The 19,390-nt window shown below is 41.6% G+C and overlaps 1 protein-coding gene across 1 annotated transcript; it reads left to right on the forward strand.

Annotated features, from left to right (window-relative positions):
• The first annotated feature begins 1,208 nt into the window (after nt 1-1,208).
• On the forward strand, nt 1,209-15,649 carry CLBA1 (clathrin binding box of aftiphilin containing 1). Its single transcript, XM_073638652.1, has 6 exons — nt 1,209-1,432; nt 8,520-8,914; nt 10,572-10,732; nt 12,190-12,310; nt 12,520-12,627; nt 13,614-15,649. The coding sequence occupies exons 2-6, from the start codon at nt 8,597-8,599 to the stop codon at nt 13,761-13,763; spliced, it is 858 nt and encodes a 285-aa protein (XP_073494753.1). The 5' UTR covers nt 1,209-1,432; nt 8,520-8,596; the 3' UTR covers nt 13,764-15,649.
• Nucleotides 15,650-19,390: the final 3,741 nt, after the last annotated feature.

The following is a 19,390-nucleotide window of genomic DNA, read 5'->3' on the forward strand; positions in this document are numbered from 1 at the left end:
TAAAATCGCTTGGAAAAGCGCTTGATAACCCGCATACAGAAATACATGCAAAAATGATTGACAAACACTTCTACCTGGCAGGAAAAACGCATGTAAAATCCGCATGCGTTTTTCCTGCCAGCGAGAATCGGAAAAAATATGCAGCATTTCTGCATCGTGGGCACATAGCCTTATAGACTGATGCACTTTTCAGTTAAGTATCCAAGATGAGTTTTTGGAGGTCCCACAACGATTCCCGTCTTCTTTGTCCAGTGTATGGAGCCCTGTTCAGAGAACGAAGTTTCATAGACTGTAGCAGCAGCCACTGGAGTTTCTCACACTACGCAGAGCAAGAACCCGGCTGCTGTGACAAGCGGTGACGTCATTAAGGTTACCGCAGTTCACAGCTACCGGGCGTCATGCTGCACAGCGCAAGAACCTGGCTGCTGTGACGAGTTCTGATGTCAATAAGGTTTCCGCAGTTCATAGCTACCGGGCCTCACGCTGTGCAGCCAGAATGATGAGCGGTGACATTACCGCTCATCATTCTGGTTCTCGTGCTGCCCACTGTGTGATCCGGCTACTATGAACTGCGGTAACCTTAATGACGTCACCGCTCGTCTCAGCAGCCGGGTTCCCACCATGTGCAGCATGAGAATCGGCAGTGGCTGCTGCTCCAGTCTATGGAGCTTTGTTCTGTGTCACTCTTTATGTCATCCGTGTGTGTGTGCGGGATGTATTTACGTTCATGATGCTGGAGAAAAATGGACATGTCTACGTGTGGGTCACACGGACATGTGCGCAGCCCCATAGATTTAAATGGGTCTACGTGTGTCAGTGTCTCCAGTATGTGTGAAAACTGTCACCACACGTACCAGACACACTGACGTGTGAAGGAGGCCTTATGCAGCGCGCTCTGACCGCATTGCGGCTTTCAACCTTATTAGCATAATATCCGAGTAGAGAAATTGAACACTTCGTCATAGCTTCTCACCGCTGTCATGGCTTCTGTCGTTTTTTTTTTTTTTTTGTTACTTCCAGGAAAGAAAATTCTGCGATTTTTCTCGATTTGGGGTTTGCAAAAAAAAAAATCCACATCTGCCGAAAAACTGACCTCATTCATCCGTCCGCGGGAGTGACATGACAACTTTAAGTTTCCTCTTTGATGCTTTTACACAGAGGTCACGTTTCCTTTTCAGATGACTGCGGGTTAAAAACAGGCTCAGCAAGAAGACACAAAGGAGAAGAATCTCTGGGCGTGTAGTCATTAACCTACATTGCAAAAGTGTTTCTCCTGCAACCCGCCCTCGGTGCTCGGTCATACAGAGACTCCACCTGCGCCAGTCGCACCTCTATGACCCGCAGCTGAGGCTTCAGGCAGCCACAAGGAAGTAGCCCCCAGTCTCTGGTTCTTGTGATATCCAGACGCTGCAGGGCCCAGACCCCCACCATGGTAAGAGATCGCAGCTTTCCTTACTATTGCATCTAATCTTAGGTATCGGAGCATCACTAGTATACAAGTCGTTACAAACAGTGTTGTCAGGAAGCGTTGACTAATCACATACCAAGTGATCCGCTCCTAAGGCTTAGTGCCCACGATGCAGAAATGAAGCAGAAATTTTCCTGAGCATTTCTGCATCTCCTTGGCAGAAAAACGCATGCGTTTTTTTACATGCGTATTTGACGCGTATTTGCCATGCGGTTTTCCAATGCATTGTATAGGCAAAAACGCATGCAGAAACGCACAAGAATTGGTCATGTCCATATTTTTTCTGCTAGTAAAATCAGCGCAGAAAAAATATGGACCATGTGCACAGAACTTGCAGAATGTCATGGGATAAGGTATGCAATGAGTTTCTGCAGCGTTTACGCGCTGCAAATACTCACCAAAATACGCACCAAAAACGCATCGTGGGCACACAGCCTTAATCCTGTGCTCACTGGTGGATCCTTAAAGAGTCCGTCTTCGTAGAACTTTGTACCGTTATCATTACTTTCGTAGAGTTCGTATAGTTGGAAATGGCACCTGGCAATTGTTTGTCTATGTTCGGAACCAGTCTCTTTATGATCAGTACAGTCTCTTGGGGCAATATTAGTTTCGGTATTCGATTGCCCCTTATTATAGAGGATGGGCTACTAACTAGAGTTGAGCAAAAAGACTTGCAAGACCGTAATCCAGTGGCCACATCGACAATCTGTGGCCGCCATTCCAGAGCCCCGCGGACCGCCTCTTCTGATTAGTAGACCAAATGTAACGTCATGCATGTGTTGCGCCACGATGATGGGATGCTGGTAGGTAGTTCGTCAGACTCTGGTCCAGCAGCCACAGACTACTGACGTGACCACTGCACCAGGGACCTGCAAATCTTTTTGCTCAACTCTACTGCTAATCGAAGGGAACGGTTGCGTATATGTGTAGGGGTACGTTCACATTGAGTCTTTTTGGTGTGGATTTTAAAGCTGAATACTGCTCTAAATTGCACACAAAGAAAAAAAATGCTTCAAATATTCTTTGACTCAACTTCCCAGGGAAAACAAGACTATTGTGCACATGGTGCTGTTATTTTTCCACAATGGGGAAAAAAAAAGCAACGCCCGCTCTTGGGGTCATTTTCTTTGAAGGAAAAAAAAACAAACAAAGCTTCAAATTAGACCACTGAATGAATAGAAGCAGAAAAAAAGTTTAAAAGAAAACATGCCAAAAGTATTTGAAACAGGTTTTCTGGCTGAAAAATCCATGTAAAAAAACCCTTTAACATGGGTTTTAAGGATGATAAATCCATATCCAAAAACTAAATGCCGTGCTTTTCTTTACTCAGTTTTTGTTAATTTCTTTGTTTCTGTATATTCAGGCGCCAATTTTGGTCTTTTTTTTTCAAGTGGAAACCGCTCCAGAACTGACATTTGCTTCTTTTTCTCCCACTGTCAAAAATCCAGTGGTAATAACCACCATGTTTTATCGTAGGCATTTTACTATTGAAATTCATAGAAAGCTTATTCCAAGAGTATTTGAAGCAGTTTTCCATGTGGATTTTGGAGCAGAATCCAAAAAAACTCATTGTGAACATACTTTATATGTCAAAACCTAAGACCACATGCAAGTTTTCCCAGCACAGAAACTACTATATGCGGCCTTATCCTAAATTTGTCCTATGTTCCGTGTGGGATTTATCAGTACTAAGGGCCAGGTCCTAAAAGCAGACAATAAAATACAAGATCTTACGATTCAGATTCCTTTTTAGAAAACTAAAGTTGCTACCTGATTGGTTGGTATGGGCAACTATACTACATTGCTCCAGGGTCTAGATCTCATCACATGCACTTGTACAGAGACACATGGTTCCCTTATGGTCAATTATTAAAGGCCAATGGTGGCCCCATCTCAGTAATATGGCATGAAAGTGTAAGTTCAGCACAGGGCCCTAGATTCCTATGGGTGCAGAATTAAAGGGAATACATCACCAGGTTTTTTTCTACCCCATCTGAGCACGGCATGATGTAGGGGCAGAGACTCTGATTCCAGTGATGTGTCACTTACTAGGCTGCTGGCTGTAATTTTTTATGAAATCACTGTTTTATTTACTGCTGATCTAACTGTTCTTTGAATGCTGAGCTCTGTATAACCCGCCCACACCACTGATTGACAGCTTTGTGTGGACACTGTGCATAGGCTGAAAGCTGCCAATCAGTGGTGGGGGCGGAGGTATATACTCCCTGTATGTAGCAGGATCCTAGTGTTGATTTCTATGCCTCCACCAAATGCACAAATCATACACCTGCCTGTCTGAGTGCTCCTATATTGTCCAGGAAAACTATTCCGGTGCTCATTGTGCCGGCCATATTTCACCTGACAAGAAGTTTCTATATGAGCAAAGTTTCAGCTATAGCGTCCTTATCCTTAACAATGCTAGCCACATTTTTGGCATGGTATGGGCACCACTGTGTTCCCTGCTTCAGTATGAAATGGGACCTATAACATGACAGAAACCAATATCACTGGTCCCAGACAGATCTTGTTGACTTACAATAGCCCCTATCAGGGTCCCATCATGGGGTCTGTTATTCTGAAGGTAAGAATAGAGCTGTATGCTGTCCTATTAATATTGTCACATCTGTTGGAACTGCTGAAGGAGGCTCAGATACTTTCCTGATGGGACACTTTTTTTGGAATTTTTTTTTTGACCCTGGAGGCACTTGTACTTCAATTATGTCCATTCAGGGAATACAAGCACCAAGGGAGCAGCTGTGGGGATCAGCTATTATCACTGGGGGATGCCGTGCGGTTCAGGGGGGCAAATGTAGCCTTACATGAATGCCCATCCACATAGTGCATGGACACACCTGGTCCACCATAGAAGGAGCAAGATATAGGCTGGAGCTACATGGCGACTCATAGAAGGAGCAAGATATAGGCTGGAGCTACATGGCGACTCGTAGAAGGAGCAAGATATAGGCTGGAGCTACATGGTGACTTTGTCTGCTACACTGGTCACGCGTGAATGGTGCCGAATTAAAAAAAAAAAAAAAGTCCAACTGGTTCAGACTTTGTGACTTGCTCGTCGCAGTGACTATCCTGGTGGCCACAATGCGACCCGTTCACCCTGCGATGTTGTAGCGGCACAGAGCGAGCCTTGGCCGTGTGACCCGTTTTGTAGCTCCAGCCCAACATTGTGACATAGTTCCTGCACATAGAGGAAGGGGGTCCCTTTCTTTAAAGAACACATCTGGAGAAAAATTAAATAGGAGTTCATGTTATGAGACAACCCCCTTTTCACACATATCGGCTTCCTAAAAGAAGTGACGTGAAACTGGGGCATCCATCCATTACGTGATTTGTCAACGGTGTGGTCTCCAGAAGTAAGTTATGGAACTGCCAATGCAAATACTGAATATACAAATGAAGGTTGGAATTTGCAAAGAGTAACCCAACACGGTCATTGGAGCGGTCACACAACCATGTACCGTGTCCGCAGTCCCCTCCGATGGACGGGTGCAGTGGGCAAGGATCAGACCATCGCCTTCTCTTCTTGTTCTTACTTCTTCCCTTTCGATCTCGTATTTCCATTTCATCCGGTTCCCGAGGAGGAGAGGTCATTATAAAATACATCATGACTTTGACTTCATAAGACACAGAGGGCCTCTGTACAGAATATTGCCTGGGGCTGCGGGAGCAATGCTTTCAGCTGCACAAAGACAGTGTGTGATATGGAAGCCGGGATTTACATGGCGCCTGTATCCCCACTGGGAGACTCTCTATTTAGCTACAGAGCTTTTCCCGAGTTGCCAAGCAATTTTCTATCTCCTGCTGCTGCGACTCGAAATAGTGCGATGACTTCAGGGAAATCTGTGCATGCAGTGATATAGTGTACATGAGCGGCCCGGACCCCTATGGGGTATACTGCATATTTATCCTACACAGGTGCATTCTGCTCATCAGCAAATGACACTATTGCATGTGTGATTGTGTATGCCTCATAATAAAGTCAAGGACACCTGCCGCCATTGCTCTTAAAGGAGCAGAGGCATCCATGAGCTGGGGTGGGGTCTTTGCCTCTAGTGGCAACTTCCCATATTGGGCTGAATTTTCACATTTCTATTCCATCCGTGCACTTTCCATGGGAAGATTCTGGTCTATACACGTTATTACCTGTCAACTGGATCCACAAATGGCCTGAACAAGGGACTGGCAACCCCTGTGGATGAGACGGGTATCAGTGCTGCTCCGAAGATGGCTGAATTCATTGATTTTTGCAATTGTGGGGGTCTCAAGGGTCAGACTTGTACCATGTGTAGACTAGAATATCCCTTTAAGTCCTTTTAAGAAGAGAGATCTAAAACGTTCTTATTGGTTCCAGTGTTAGTAATTGTTATGTGATAAGCGGTATTGATTACCTTATGGCCAGTGTAAGGATGAGCATTACATTCACAGAGAGCCGCTCCGTGATATCGGTACCATTTTACCACCAAGTGGTTCACAATCACAATAAAAATCCTATTTCAGTCCGTTTGGTTCTGTAGAACAACAGCAGGTCCCGAGGTCATTATATGGCCGTTAAAATGTAAGTAATTAACCCTGTAATGTTTCACTGTCCTATTAAATTGTATTTGTCCTCAGAAAACGACCTATTGTTTATAGAAGGTCTTTATGGTAAATTTATTTTTTTAACATTTTTGATGTTTTTCAATTATTAAAATCACTTGTTCTATAAAAAATAAATAAAATCAGAAAACGTGCTATTTTTACACTGACCAATAGGCTTTATGCTACACTCATACTTCCTGTTCTGTACAGGTTTTTCAGCAGTCTCATTATCCTCACAGACAGGATTACAATAAAATGTAACACCTCTATATATAGTAGATGGCACAGAATCCACTATTCACAATAGGTGATTTCACAGCTCACCTCCTTCTGTACAATAACTGATAGCACAGGAGCCACTATTCACAATAGGTGATATCACAGCTCACCTCCTCCTGTACAATGACTGATAACACCTCTATACACAGTAGATAACACAGGATCCACTATTCACACCAGATATCACCGCTCACCTCCCCCTCCTGTACAATGACTGATAACACCTCTATGTACAGTAGATAACACAGGATCCACCATTCACAATAGGTGATATCACAGCTCACCTCCTCCTCCTGTACAATGACTGATAACACCTCTATATACAGTAGATAACACAGGATCCACCATTCACAATAGGTGATGTCACAGCTCACCTTCTCTACATTCCTGCACAATGACCTTTGCTCAGATCAAAGCATGAGCAGAAAATACTTTTATTCACCTCCATAGGGTCAGTGTTGGACCATTGTTGCTTTTGTCCAAGTTGCTGCTGAAAAGAATAGAAATTGTGACTCTCCTTTTAGGCCTAGTGGCCAGTGTGAACATTAAAACCAATTCTATTTTTTTTATTTTATTTATATTCTATTCTTTATTTTACAAAGTGATATGAAAAATTTAAAAATAATATCAAGAAATTATAAAAATTTAACAAAATGGATTTAAACAATATGTGCTTTTCTTATGACACAGAAATTAAGTACATAACTATTGTGAGGCCCGATAATGAGGGCTCATCTGTGTATGACTGCGACACACTTTCTGCAATGTCTGTTTCCACATCTCAGCTCTGAGGAACAATGCGATTAGAAACAAGTAATGTAGCAATCCTGCAACATTTCCTCTGCTTACAGGGCCATTGTGTGCAGAATATTATACATTGTATTCTTTATTACAGCAACCTTGATGTGAAACTTCCCATTAAAGGGGTTGTCCATTACTATTCAAAATAGCCCAATGTGTTTTTCTGATGAAAAGAAGCCTCTTTCTAATTACCTCCTGGTGCTGTTTCTGCCTGTGAGTGGCGCTATCGCTGGCCGCTCACAGGCAGCACGTGACCCCTGGCTGCAGCCGGCTCTGACGTCATGTCATGATTCCGGAAGCAGCCGGGGGTCTCTGTCTTCCGCGTTCCACGGTGGGTGCTGGGCTGTGGGTGGGGTTACCCCGCGCGTCACACCCGGCATCCACCGCGCGCTCTGCTTCTCCCCATTCATTGAGAAAGTGTGGTGGATGCTGGGTGTGACGCGCTGGGTAACCCCGCCCAAAACCCAGCGGCCACCGCGGGGACCCCAGCGCTGAGTCATGCCTCACTTGATGTGACGTCAGCGGGGGGTTACGTGATGTCTGTGAGCGGCCACCGATAGCGCCACTCACAGGCAGAAAAGGCAGAGGGTGGTAATTAGAAACTTCTTTTCATCATAAAAACACATTGGGCTATTTTGAATACTAGTGGACAACCCCTTTTTAATCTCATCAATTTAAAGGAATTATCAGTGGAAACAAGTTAGGTGATATGGATCTGTTTTTTTTGACCATTTAATTCCATTTGTCTAACAATGGCAAAATGCAAGTATGAACGTAGCTTCTGGGTCTGTGTACAGGTATTTGCAGCAGAAAAAAAATTGCTTTGAATACTCAAGTGTTGGCAGGAAAAAAGCTGCTTAAAATGGGCGCGTTTTATTGGGGCCCCCCCCCATTCAAATTTGAATGGGTAAAAGATGCTGAAAGAATGGACGTCCTAAGATTTGAAGGTTCAAATCTGCAAGGAAAATATAAGCACCATGTGCCTGAGATTTCACAATTATCATTCACTTTGCTGGTACTATAAAATGCTGCATTTTTTTTCCCGCAGATAGAAACGCAACAAGGCCTAAGATGGCTTTGTATGGAGCTAGATGTCATAGAGTATGTGTGATGTTTGGGCCACCAGTGGATTTCCGGGTTGATCTGTTTTTGTATCCGTGGATAAACATTTGAGCTTCAGACGACTTCTATCCAAAACTTTATTCGCGCTGCTGTAGTTTGACACTGATGGCAAGCTGAGATCTTGAAATGGGTCACCAACTCATCCATACGGGTGGGCTGGTATTTTAGCACATGCCACTGTTCTTCCATCATAGCGTTGCCAGCCCTACAAAGAAATGATATGCTTTAAACTGACCTAATCTGCTTCGTGTTACAGATTTCCATCTAGATGCCTCACTGGTCCCAGTGTCGGGTATATTCAGGACTATTTACCTCCAAACCCTATGAAGGACAATGAAGGATGGCAGTGATGTCATTACTGGATGCAGCGAGGATGGAAAGACCTTGTTGCCTGTGCCATCTAGTATGGACAATGTCTGCTCGGAGAAGGAACCTAGTGGATCTCTAGGGCTTCACAAAGATTGCAAATTTTCACCTGAGGCCACAAATACTTGGGGAGACTTTGAGAGTTTTAATGAGTTCACACCTCAATCTGACCAACTTGTCTATGAAAATGGACCATTAGATGAGAACATACATGATGAAGAAGGCTATCCTCCTGACCCAACGGATGAAGAATCCCAATGGGATGCATTCAATCTAGGAAATGAGGTATGTGTCTGAGGAATCTGATGGGTTTGCTAAAATAAGTGTCAGGTATTGGCTAAACAATACTTTCTTTAAAATCTGCACCCTTCTCTTGGAACCCTCACATCAAGTCTTGCCTAGGTATGCAGTGCTGAATCCCAGCTATGTAATGTATGAACAGGCCAAGTGCAATTTTACTTCAGATTCTTCTGTGGTTAATCAGTAGCCTTCTTTTTTCCCAAACAATATGCTGCAGGCAGTGCTATCTCAGTGCCTAGTTCATGTTCCTTTAGAAGCTGCTTTCAACTGCTGCTCAGGAAATGTCAGTGCTCTGTTGAAAGAGTCTTTCTGATACTGTCCCTCTCCGAACCTCTCTGCTTCCCAACCCTTTACTCGGACAGGGAAACAGACTGATCAGACTGTTTTAAATACAGAGTACGGATCTATGCTGATCAGCAGCTGGAAGCGGCTTCTAAAGGAGCCTGAACTGGCACTGAAACTGAACTGCATCATAGGGTGGGGGGTGGAACAAAACACCGTAATAAAGTAGATTAAGAAGTCATAACTTTGAAATGGGTAGAGGATAACTAAAAAAAAAAAAAAAAAAAAAAAAAAAAAGAAAAGCTTAGTAAGGCTGACATTCATGGTCCAACTACGGACTGTTTTGTACGACATGGGTCTCTCAGCATTAACTCCTACAAGAGGCTATAGGGTCCGGAGACCTGCGATCAGTTCGTACATCACAATCAGTACTTGAGCCATGAATGTCAGATGTGTGAAGTCGGCCTTTCTCTCTAATGGGGGGGGAAGGGGGCTCCAAAGCTCATGGATTCTCATGGAAGGCCAGGAGAGTTTTTCTGCAACTTTTATCTGTTTTTAGATTTCTCCTTTAGCTGAGGCCTCATTCACACGTCAGTGTTTACACACACATGTGAAAAATGGTAGGTACCATTGTCATCAATGTTGTGTATCTGTGTCCCTTTTAACCAGCAGTGTTGGCTCCGCATGTCCCTTTTTTAACCGGCAGCGGTTGCTCCGCGTGTCCCTTTTTTAACCGGCAGCGGTTGCTCCACGTGTCCCTTTTTTAACCGGCAGTGTGTCAGTGTTTTTCACTGATAAAGAAAGAAATGATAAAGCTTCTCCTATACTTTGTAATATTAAAAACGGATGGAATACGGATGTCATCCATGTGCTGTTTTTTTTTCCATGGATCCATAGACTTGTATTGGCCCATGCTGCTGGGGAAAAAAAAAACCTTACATGTCTCCGAGTGCGTTGCATGGACATATGCTTTGTGAAAAAAAACAGACATGTGAATAGACATAGATTATAATGAGTATGTGTGGTATATGTGAAAAAAATGGATACAATATGTATGTGCAACACAGACTTGTGAATGAGGAAGTTCTCCACAATATACATTTTCTGAAAAAGTATCATGTCAAACTATGCCAAGTGTTGCAGGGGCAGTAGCTGCACTCTGCGCCTGGTGAGTAAAGCCCCTCTGCCTAATAAAGCAGAATAATACATGGCACACAGTAGGTGGGGGGTGACCTATAAGATAACCTGTTGTGATCAGACATGGACCTGCGTATAATCTAATCATCAGCAGAATCTTTATTAAGTGTCCCTATGACTGTACATGACTTGAATGTTTCCTTTGTTTGTCATCTTGGTGCAGAGCAGACAGGCATGTGAGCGGATATTCCGGTTGAGCTTTCCGGCCGTTCCTGTAGATTCTACAGGTGTAGAAGATACAAGTGAAGATGTGAAAAGCCTGCAAGCCCTGCTGACATCAGCCCCGGAAGAAAACCTCTCCAAATTATTAAAAACACGACTATGGTACAAAAATTCATCCAAGCCGTTGTGCAGGGCTTAAGATATTGTGGAAACAGTCTAAGGATGGGTCATCAATATTGGATTGGTCGAGGTCCGACACCTTTCAGCTGTTCTAAGGTCCGGTGGTGGTCAGATGTGAATAGAGGAGCACAGCACAGCTCCTCACACAACTTCTTGCTCTCTGTTCACATCTGAAGGAAGAGAGTGCAGAGAAGGATGACCTACCAGTAACCCTTAATGGTTTATGGCAATGATGAGGGTAATGTTTGCATCTCTGCTTGTCTAGGGCAGATAAGGGCTAGCAGCAGTATCCTGGGTAGTCTAAACTAGACTATTAAACTATGTAAAAGTAATATTTGGATAGCAGCAATAGAAATAGATTTGTTTTTTTTCTAATTATGTCACTAATGTTCTCTGGTTGTAAAAGAGAAAGTGTTCAAACTGCAGCAAAAATTATGTAAAACTTAACAGTTGGTTCCCATCTCTCCCCTCTTCTTCCTTCCTTTTTGTAAAAAAAAAAAAAAAAAGTTTACAATTCCTTTTTTTTTAATGTAGTATTATTATATGCTATATATTGACTCTATAGTGTCACAAGTTTTTTTTTAAACTATACATGTGATACTGAGATGTCTTAAAGGGAATACGTCAGCGGGTTTTTGCCATCTGATCAGAGAGCAGCATATTATAGGGGCAGAGACCCAGAGTCCAGTGATGTGTCACTTTCTAGGTTGTGTGCTGTAGTTTCAATATAATCAGTGTTTTATCAGCAGGAGATTATCACTAGAGGGCTAGGTGTCATGTGCACAGCAGTCAGGCTTATCTGTGGACCCCGCCCCCACCACTGATTGGCAGATTCCTGAGTACACTGTTAGCAACCTGCCAATCAGTGGTGTGGGCGGAGTTATACAGAGTTCAGTATTCAGAGAACTGCTAGATCTGCAGCAGAAAAACTTTTGATTCGATCAAAACTTCACAAAACAGCCCATTAAGTGACACATCCCTGGAATTGGGCTCTCTACCCCTTCATCATGCTGCTCTCGGATTACATAACAAAAACCTGGTGACATATTTCCTTTAAGTTTTTCACCAGTACACCACATGTGTAGATGTAGGCTAAGGCCTCATTCAGACTTTTTGCACATTAAGATAAAATGTTACCATTTTTCAGCAGTGCCGAATCTGATTTTCATCCATTTGTGGTCCATGTCAGATTTTAGCATGTGTTTTTTTTTTTTACTGACATTGTTACAGACCCATTGACTTATTATTGGCAAGTTATGTTTTTTTTTTGCGCGATAAAAAAAAACAAAAACCGCTCCATAAACTGTAATAAGTACATGTTGTATCCATTAAAGCTATGGATAGAATATGTTGTAGAAAGGTCATTTATGTGAATGGTGAGGATATTTCTGGAGCATGTTTGGCATTAATTGTGAATATTGCCTCACTTTGTCTTCCAGGCTGGAATGTGATCCATCGGAGGAAAGTATTAACGGCACGTGCACCAAATCTGGATGTGAGTGGCCGAAATCTAAGGGATGCAGAGACCTCATGATGCTGCTTGGATCGACTGCTGATAACGTAAGTCTCATCTGTGTGTGTCTATATAAGAATAAGCGTCCTGATAGAAGTCAGGGAAAATCAAAATAACACCAGGGAGCGCCAAACAAGCTCATCACAACAGTGTCTATATAGGTCCTACTTGATACCTGTTTCCACCTCGAGAAAGTTGATAATTTTGTCATTTCCAAAAACTTTCCAGGATATAATAATTTTATTTTTCTGTTCAGTCTTCTGTTGATGGAGGGAAAACCGAAAAAGCCTTTACAGATATTGAACAATTACATGTTAATGAAAGTGTGCCCCCTGCTGGCAATAAACACTTAATACAGACCAAGGTAAGATACTGATTAATTGCATGTTCCATAAGGTTTTGAATCCAGCAACCAAGGACGAGTTCATAGTAACTAACTCCCAGCACAAATCGTATTACCTCGCTGCGGAAAAATATTCTAGTGCAGGTTTTAAAGTCACAGCATGGGAAATGTGGTGTTTTTTTTTTACTGCGAATTTCCCCATTTCATAGGGTGAAATTCACACCCAAATCTGCAGGTAATACATGAAAAACTTTACTACAGATCCATTGCAATATCTGTGACCGATTTGTGTACATCACATGTGGACGTAGCCTAAATCTGTGCAGCACGTGATAAATAACAGGCGCTGTAGTGAAGTTTGACCTTCCACGGGTGTTTTCAGGCCTGAGTGTGGTGCTGATTCCCAACCCAGAAAAAATAGCAATTCATGTACTGCATTTTGAAAATGATTAAAAAAATTGAATGATGCACATATCCCAAAGATGGCACAGAGAAGCTAGTTTAGAAAAAAATAAATCTACGGTACAACAACCCTCTGCTCCAGAAACTGGACCTCTAATGGCAAATATGGGTCACATGCACACTCCTTTATGTACTACCATAATGAAATGACGCAATGGAGGAGACTTAGTAACGTTAGTATGCCAGAATTCCAGTTTAAATTTAGGGCCTTCAATGTAATAGGTTTTTTTTTTTTGCACAAATTTAAATTGATAAATTTGACACCACTAGTTTGCATCAGAGTGGTATTTGCCATTAGCGTAGAATTAGATGAAACATGTCTTTGAAGATAACTTTAAAGGTACACCAAATTTATTAATCAGGCAGATTTACTAAAACTTATGTCTGATACACGGGGAAGCACAGTGGCCTATGTGACCATTTCAAGGGGTGTTGTTTGACCCCATTACCATCCCTTTAGCATTCGAGTTGTATTGCTGTGTTTGTCAGGTACTTACAAATTGACTACCTTTCTCCAGATAAAATTAACATCTTTCTTCTTTCAGTTGGATGTTGCTCCAGGTTCCAAGAGCGGACACATTTTTTCCTATCAGTTGGTCCTGAAGAAGTCTCAGAGTGAACTTTCTTTGCCTTTTTTCGCCTTTACCGGGAAAAGGAGTTTTTTCAGCACAAACCAATTGCGCTTCAATTTTTAGGTATTAACGTTTATATGAAGTTGTTCTTTATTTAAATTTTTTTTTTAAGCCTTTTTTGGATAAGAAAATATTTATACTACTGAAATTTTAAGCAAATGTCTAATTTATTGCACTGTATATTCCGACCACTCACTGATAATATTTCTGAACACACTGATGTCAGAATGATATGGTGGGCAATTCAAAGTGAAGCTTTGTTTTGGAGGAACTAAACTTTGCTGCTTGAGCTCAGAAAAGAAGCGTGCTCATCTATGTTGCACACAGACTTGAATCAGACAACTTGTGCCTAAGAAACTGCACAGACCTCTTATTGTAAAAGCAGCACAGAGGCTTCTTCCCAGCGTGTGCAGAACGGAAAGAAAGCAATATAAGGAAAAGCTCACAGTACGTCCGGCAGCCTTTATTACATTCATAACTGAAGGTACACTTAATATATAAGGAATTGTAGCTACTTTTTTTTTTGCCAAATTTTATTTTTATTTTGCTTAAACATTACAGCCAGATATTAAGAACTCTTAAAAAAAAACATAATATTTTGCATGGTTTTGGTATGGCAATTATTCACTGTAGGCATCTCAATTGCTTTTATTGGAAAAGAGAGGGGAGGGTAATTAATGACACCTTTTAAAGAGAACCCGTCAGAAGTGTTCAGTTCTTGTTTTATTCCAGCTGATCCCCCCCCCCAAGTTATTGGTTTATTTTTTTAATTAGTAATTTTTAGTGGTAATTTTTGTGGTTCTTTATAAGGAGGCATGGCTCACATGGTAATAATGCTGAGCAGCTTAAAGACACGCCCCAAAGGATCACCAGAGCAGCCAGAATACCATGCGGACAAAATGGCCACTTTTACCTAGTGATAGGTCTTCTTCAAGACTATATTCACCATTGAGTTGTTTTGAGACCTTTCAAAAACGACAAGTTTTTCAAATGGAAGTGCCTAATTGAAGCAAATTCCATCAGGGGCCACATAAATGAAGTGACTGCTCAATTGAAAAGCAGACAGGATTATTATTGAAATTATTAGGTAGTCTTTTAGGTGATTTTTTTTCTTAGATCTTGGCAATACACCACTCTCCTTAAAAATTTTTTAAAAAAAGTTAACCCTTCAATTTTTTTACATGCAAAATTAAGCAAGCTTTCAAAATACTTCATGTATTGATTCCTGACTTGACTTTTTTCAGATCTCTGTTTGCTATCCTTCAGTGTTTACCCCCTGGGAGCAAAAATCAACTTATTCCTTCTGTTCTTACTTATGACGCAGCTTGTCTTTATTCTGCACAATGTACAGCTGGGAAATGTGAATTCACTGTATAACTAAACACGTCACACGAAGCTTAATGTATAAATGCCAGATGAATCTTTATACAAATTGTTTATCTATGCACGTGTTATATGAAGGTTTACGATCGATCAACTGCACTTTTTTTTTCGCAATGTTTACTTCTATATCCGTATGACTAAATCGATCACGGATTATGAAGACTGCAATTAAAACAAACTACCATTAATGTGCAATAATTACAAGGGCTTTATATAGTAGTTTTAGATTGCTGTGGCTTTTTTTTTTAAATCTTTTTACTCCATTTAACATAGTTGTTTTTTGTCCTCTGCCCTTCCAGAGCATAAATAACTGCTATCCTGTGTCTCATCCCTTCCTATACACTACACAAGATTGTGTAATCATGGTCTGGAGAGGCAGAGAACAAAATACATGTCCTGAATTCATCCCTGCACTTCCTACTAACTTATTTGTATATCTGGCATAACATTTTTAGCCTTATCTTGATGTTTATATCCTGTTGATGATCAATGACTTTTGCACAATGTTATATACAGATTTTATTTATATCAAACATGAATAAAACATTTTATAATGCTTTACCGGATTTAAATGGGTAAGAGACTATAGCGGGCTATGTACATTTGTATCAGGACCATGAAGGCTGGGGAGGCTCATCTCTACTTAAAATCAGAGGTATAACAAACTAAATTTGTAGAATTTCAAAGTGGAAGAAGGGTTGCTCCAAGGCCACATTCACACATTCAGTATTTGGTCAGTATTTTACATCAGTATTTGTAAGCCAAAATCAGGAGTGTAACAATCATCGAAACACGTCACCACGTCTGCATTTTTCACCTACTCCTGGTTTTGACTTATAAATACTGAACATAGCCTGAGGCAACCAATTGGATGTAGCAACCTTATAAGTCAGTCGACTCAGTAATGAACCTTGACTTAAGATAAATGGCAAATCATAGTGTCTTCTCCAAAAAGAAAATACCTTCATCTAAAGACACCAGTTTCAGGGTGAAAGGGTTATCTCTGGTAGGTGGCATAAGAAAGATAGGCATTCTCCTCTTCGAAAAAGCCAATTTGCCTTGTTTTTTCCCTAAAGGGACTGCCTGGCCCTTAAGGAGAAACTTAAACTCCTTCATCAAAAGTCTCTTGCCCAGTATACTACTTTTGAACTGATGAGAAGCAAGACCCCCAGAATAACTGTCTGCTTATGGAGGTCTATTAGATGTGTGTGCTGTAAACTTGACAGATGATACAAATACAGTGTGAAAACACCACTAGGTTCAGTCTCCTCTACTCAGCGCATATACAAGTTCTCTTGATTCAATGTGTGCCAAAAGGATGTCCTCTTTTTAGAATACGTTGACCAATTTGCATAGTTATGGTACATTTACACCATAAAAAGGGCTTATAATGAGAACATGGATCAGGACGCAGCACTACGTCCATGTTGGATATCAATACGATCAACAAAGTCAATAATTATGTGAAAAGGTATAAACCTTTATTAAATACATAAAATGAATGCAGTAAATGGAAAGGCTTGTGCTGAAACGCACGTCAGGGTGACATGCGCCAGGTGGGACATTTGCAGTAGCTGCTAGTTATTGCAGGTAGTTAATACAGTTCATGAATAGTGTTATGGTTATGTACTGCCTACTATATACTGTTTATAATACATATGGTGCGTGCTTTTAGTAATACCTGATGACCACTGCTTAGACTGTATTTATACCATCATTTGGAATTATATAAGGTTGTATACCTACGGTTGGTGCAGTCTTTGCGTATTTTATCCATTTACGTCTGTCGTGTGCACCCTCTCCATTTACTGCATTCATTGTATGTATTTAATAAAGATTTCTACCTTTTCACATAATTATGGACGTTGTTGATCATCTTTTTTGCTGTATAGCTTCCCCTTCGTGTATTGTTTTGACGATCGATCCTTTTTCATAGGTCCTCTAACGAGTAGTAATATGGATGTCATTTATTGCTATATATCTATTAATATACTGCTTCTTTCCAATAGTCACTTACATGTTGGATATCAAGTATGTTCTGCCTTCCAGCTTTTATCTATGTGACTTCAGCATAACAAGCGTTGTTGGGCTGCAGTCTGGAGATGGCTATGTCCATAGTACTCACTGTCTACCAAATACTCATTCCGCTATCAATGATAAGACTGGGTTTAGACGGCGGCTTTGCATGAGAGCGTTCGTGCAGCCAAAGAATAATGGGACAACACCAATGAATTGGGTCGCATTATGACCCACAAGGTACCCTCAACAAACAAGTCACAAAATAATCCAACTGGTGTTCCCTTTGTGTGACTTGCTAATCACAATACCGTGACCCCATTTAATTGCATTGTGCTGTGATGTAGCAGTGGCACATAATGATCTCTAACAGCCCGTCCTTTGTTCTGGGCAAAGTCATAATATAGACCCAGTCTTATTCTGTTATCCATATATGCTCACCTCTAACGTTGGGTAGCCTTCTGTAAAAACGAAGGATTAAAATTGAGCATGTCCATGCTGACGGTATATGTGAGAACACCCCCATTAGATTGGAATACTTGGCCAATCCAAGGGTCTGCCAACATTCCTTCAAAGTCTATGGCACCCTAGTGCGAGACCACATGATCTCACCAAAACTCCCGCCCCTAAAGGGTGGCCAACAGTTGCACAATTTGTCTCAATCTTGCGGCTTAACAATATGACTTGTAATCGGTCACTCAGTGCGCATAGGCTGCCATTTTTCTTGGCAGAACAAGACGAAGATCTTTCGTGCAGCAAAGCTAGCACTCCAAGGAATACTCGTTCGTGATAACCTTGATCCTTACATTGTAGGTTTCACAAAGTCTACAGCATAGTCAGAATTTAGATGGGTTGATCGGCAAAAAATAACTCATCCCTAAATCCTCGACTGGTGCAGATCAGCCGACAAATGAGCCAAATTTTAGTTCATCGGCTGATTGCAGGTCAGTAAATCAGCGCTGTCGGCAGCACATCACCTCCCTGTAAACGCGATGTGCTGCCGACACCATTCCCTTACATGACTGGGGGTTGTAATGTCCCATTAACGTTACATATGACACTTTATCCTAATCTTCTATAAACCTATTCTACACCTGGAGAAGGCAGAAGAGACAGTAAAAGTCACACAGGATTCTATATGACCTGCATAAACCCAGACACTGCGCCGTTAGATTGAATCGTATAACTTTATTGAATTAACAGTCAGCAACAATCTGTTGTAATTCTGTCCTTTAGCAGCATATTTCCATAGGAAACCTGTGATTTACAAACGTCATTGCCAGCGCATACATAGAAATGTTCCAGAATTTTGCACAAGAGAGAAAATCATAACCTAAAATTTTCTGCTGAAGTTGCCATCTAAATACTATACTCAGAATAAAAGCAAAATATGTACAAAGCTGTCGGCATTAGGTAGATTATATAGTTAGTGGAGATGCACCTAGAGGCTGCCCCAGAGGTTTGGGCTGCCTTCCTTACTTTGGACTGTGCAGGCGAGTACACCATTGGCGAGAACTTTACAAAACTGTACAGAGAGTAGTGCAGAGAGGAGGACACGGGATCTTCGCAAATTCCAGAGACTGGTAGTAAGCATTGTATGAAATTCCTGCATTGTACTTTTGCTTTTATTTTTTTTCTTCCACAAAGTCTATACATGCACAGTTCTAGAAAGTATAGCAGCAATGGCTTATAGGCGTGCGACTTCCCAGCATTTACATGTCACATACACACAATGGAGGCATCAGAACTCCGATTCAACCGGAGGCTGCATTTATCAAGCGCCACTATAATGGCCTGTTTATAAGACTGACTGCAATTCCTATGTACACAAAGATCTGTAATACTCAGATAATTGTGCACATAGGCTGCCATTGTGTTCAGCGGCACAGGTCCTGTTTACACAGGACGATGTGCTGCAGAGAACTATGATCTTTAATATTGCTTAAAAGGGGAGCTTTAAAAATCATTTACCCAACGAAGCAGCATTTTGCCTGTTTCTTCGGGTTATCGGCTGCCTGTTTACGCCGCACGATCAGGAAGCAAGCGTTCCTAGCAATACTCATTCCTGATTATCGCCCAGTGTGAATATGCCCTATGGACGGGGCTACACAGTGATCTAAAGATTTCCAGGCACAGATAAAAGGTGTTCAAAGAGGACGATTCTGGAGGAGGGACTGGACACCATGCCAGGAAGGTTACTTTGCCAAGTGGAACCAAAGTTGTAGCCAACCTATAATAGTTGCACACAATTAGGCTGATTTACTACAGTTACATGTGCCAAAACTCTGCTT

The sequence above is a fragment of the Phyllobates terribilis genome, unplaced genomic scaffold (assembly GCF_046119375.1).
Source record: "Phyllobates terribilis strain yellow unplaced genomic scaffold, ASM4611937v1 Scaffold_7__3_contigs__length_470593459, whole genome shotgun sequence".
NCBI lineage: Eukaryota > Metazoa > Chordata > Amphibia > Anura > Dendrobatidae > Phyllobates > Phyllobates terribilis.